Source organism: Sinocyclocheilus grahami, unplaced genomic scaffold (genome assembly GCF_001515645.1).
Source record: "Sinocyclocheilus grahami isolate Dianchi unplaced genomic scaffold, SAMN03320097.WGS_v1.1 scaffold3420.1, whole genome shotgun sequence".
NCBI lineage: Eukaryota > Metazoa > Chordata > Actinopteri > Cypriniformes > Cyprinidae > Sinocyclocheilus > Sinocyclocheilus grahami.
The window spans coordinates 1,818-4,493 of record NW_015508547.1 but is presented as its reverse complement, the minus strand read 5'-3'; the positions used below and the strand labels follow the sequence as shown (position 1 = coordinate 4,493).

The window sequence follows — 2,676 nt, the reverse complement described above, 5'->3', positions numbered from 1 at the left end:
TCCTCATAAGGCTGCGGTTCTCTTGGTTGGTTGTGCATCTTTTTCCTTCCACTCCACTCCTTTCTGTTAACATGTTTGGATAGAGCACTCTGTGAACAGCCAGCTTCTTTGGCAATGAATGTTTGTGGCTTACCCTCCTTGTGAAGGGTGTCAATGATTGTCTTCTGGACAACTGTCAGATCAGCAGTCTTCCCCATGATTGTGTAGCCTAGTGAACCAAACTGAGAGACCATTTTGAAGGCTTAGGAAACCTTTGCAGGTGTTTTGAGTTGATTAGCTGATTGGCATGTCACCATATTCTAATTTGTTGAGATAGTGAATTGGTGGGTTTTTGTTAAATGTGAGTCAAAATCATCACAATTAAAAGAACCAAAGACTTAAACTACTTCAGTCTGTGTGCACTGAATTGATTTAATACACGATTTTCACAATTTGAGTTGAATTACTGAAATAAATGAACTTTTCCACAACATTCTAATTTATTGAGATGCACCTGTACATTTGCAGATTGATAATAGTGGGATTGAAGCAGACTTTCTCTATTTACAGTGCCGGTGTGTCTAACACTGTGATGTACTTTGGTCGTCTGAAGCAATCCGGCTCAAACCCTAATGAGACGTCCAGGACAGCGAGTCCAATCATCAACCATCCTAACTATGTCGGTGCTCCTTATGACAACGATATAGCACTGGTCCAGCTCTCCTCCTCTGTGACTTTCTCTGATTACATAAGGCCGGTCTGTCTGGCAGCGGCTGGGAGTGTATTTGGTGGAGGTATGGAGAGCTGGGTCACTGGATGGGGCAGACTACAATCTGGAGGTGAGTGAACATTTGCTTGCTAGTTATTCTGTAAACCTCAACAATTTACCTAGAAATGTTTTTTTAAAGCCATAAAATTTGTCCTCTGATCTGTGTCACAGGCTCAGTGTCTGATATGCTGCAGGAGGTGACGATGACAGTTGTGAACAACATTGACTGTAATAAGTCTTATGGAGGGAGCATCACAAGCAATATGATTTGTGCTGGACAGCAAGGGAAAAGTGCATGTCCGGTAAGACATCAGTCATTCATTTTAACCATTTTTAATCCAAAGTTATTTACAAAACACCTGCAAACTTTACACTGCCAACATTGTTGCTTAATGAAGCCCAGTCTTAAACTCAAACACTACGACTAGGGATGCACTGAAATGTCGGCCGCCGAAAATGGTGTTTTTACTTTTTGGTCGAAAGAGAAAAACGGCTGAAAATATATTCCGCCCCGCCCTTGCAGCGTTCAGTCCCAAAGGATGATGAATTCTAAACATAAATAAAACAACACAGTTTATTAAAGAAACTAACAGAAATTAATCCAAAATAGTAAGCCAAGCAAGTGTGCACTGCACAAACAATACCAGACAACACAACACAACACAGAGGAACTTAAAAACACAGTGATAACGAACTAAAGGGAGAACAGGTGTGCTGATTAATGAATGTCCATGGTGACTGATGAGTGGCGGGAAGATAGAACAAAGAATACAGGAAGGTGAAGTGACAAACTAAAAGTCCATGATAATGAAACTAAAAAACCTAATGGTGACATCCCAGCAGTGTTCAGTGCTCAGGTTTCACTCTATATAAGATAATAATATAGTATAGTCTATATAGATTATAATATAATATAGTCTATATAAAGCACCGACAGATGTCTTAATTTCAGCATTTACTAATACGTTATTAAAATCAAAAGTTGTTAGTGTATTTTTTAATGAACCTGAACTAATGCACATGTTTCTCATGTCATCATCTCTTTGGGAAATTCATAATAAATAATAATAACTCAAGATGCTCTGTTGAGATATGTGTGATATATGCTTTATTTAAACAGCAAAGGAAATACATGAAATTGGTTTGAGCCAGTAAATGAAAATGCATTGATGGACACACGGCCGGCATACTTTCACCATTGGGTTATTGCATACTTCTGTCTGTAATACAGTTGTTTATAGTATACTGTCAGATATATAAATGCTGAATGTGTCTCAATACAGGGAGACTCTGGAGGTCCAATGCTCAGCAGGAACGGCTCCCTGTGGATTCAGTCCGGCATTGCAAGCTTTATAATAATCCCGTGTGATGACCCCAAACATCCCAATGGGTTCGCCAGAGTCTCTCAGTACCAGGACTGGATCAAGTCTTACACGGGAAGCAACCCACCTGGATTTGTTGCATTCAATGCAGCATCCAACTTCAACCTCAGAAGTGTTTCCAGCCTCCTCTTATTCCCCCTTTCTCTCACAGTCTCCATCATTCCTTTCACCTTCTCCCTCTTTCTCACTTCCTAAAGATCGCTTGAACAGTACTTCTCAGGTTTGTTTGATGAAGAGGACAGTTCTGCTGTACATGCTCTCATAAATATGAGGAAAAAACAGTTATATTATTGTATTTGCCATTTATTCTTTATCATGCTTTAAATGTACTATACTTCAAAAGCTCTCTTACTGACATTTGAAGAGGAAACACTAATAAAGTTCAGTTCATCATGCTTCTCTGAGATTCAGGATGTTTGCATAAATAGTAGAGATGGACTGATATGGATATATTCCTTGTATATGTTTGATAAATAATGCATTCATTTTCATTTCGGGGTAAACTAAATGAATCTGGCTCCACATAGTTTAAGTTTATGTGTTTAC

At 39.0% G+C, this 2,676-nt stretch overlaps 1 protein-coding gene across 1 annotated transcript; it reads left to right on the top strand.

Annotated features, from left to right (window-relative positions):
* The first annotated feature begins 571 nt into the window (after positions 1-571).
* Positions 572-2,325, top strand: LOC107576271 (transmembrane protease serine 11G-like). The gene is made up of 3 exons (XM_016262485.1): positions 572-818; positions 920-1,050; positions 2,032-2,325. Exons 1-3 carry the CDS (start codon positions 572-574, stop codon positions 2,323-2,325), a joined length of 672 nt encoding a protein of 223 aa, XP_016117971.1.
* The last annotated feature ends 351 nt before the right edge of the window (positions 2,326-2,676 follow it).

Excerpts from the sequence above, each read along its gene's own strand:
- LOC107576271 (XM_016262485.1), top strand. The coding sequence starts at position 572 with ATGTACTTTGGTCGTCTGAAGCAATCCGGCTCAAACCCTAATGAGACG. Across the intron at positions 819-919 it reads GGGCAGACTACAATCTGGAG|GCTCAGTGTCTGATATGCTG; the intron begins GTGAGTGAACAT and ends TCTGTGTCACAG. Across the intron at positions 1,051-2,031 it reads AAGGGAAAAGTGCATGTCCG|GGAGACTCTGGAGGTCCAAT; the intron begins GTAAGACATCAG and ends GTCTCAATACAG.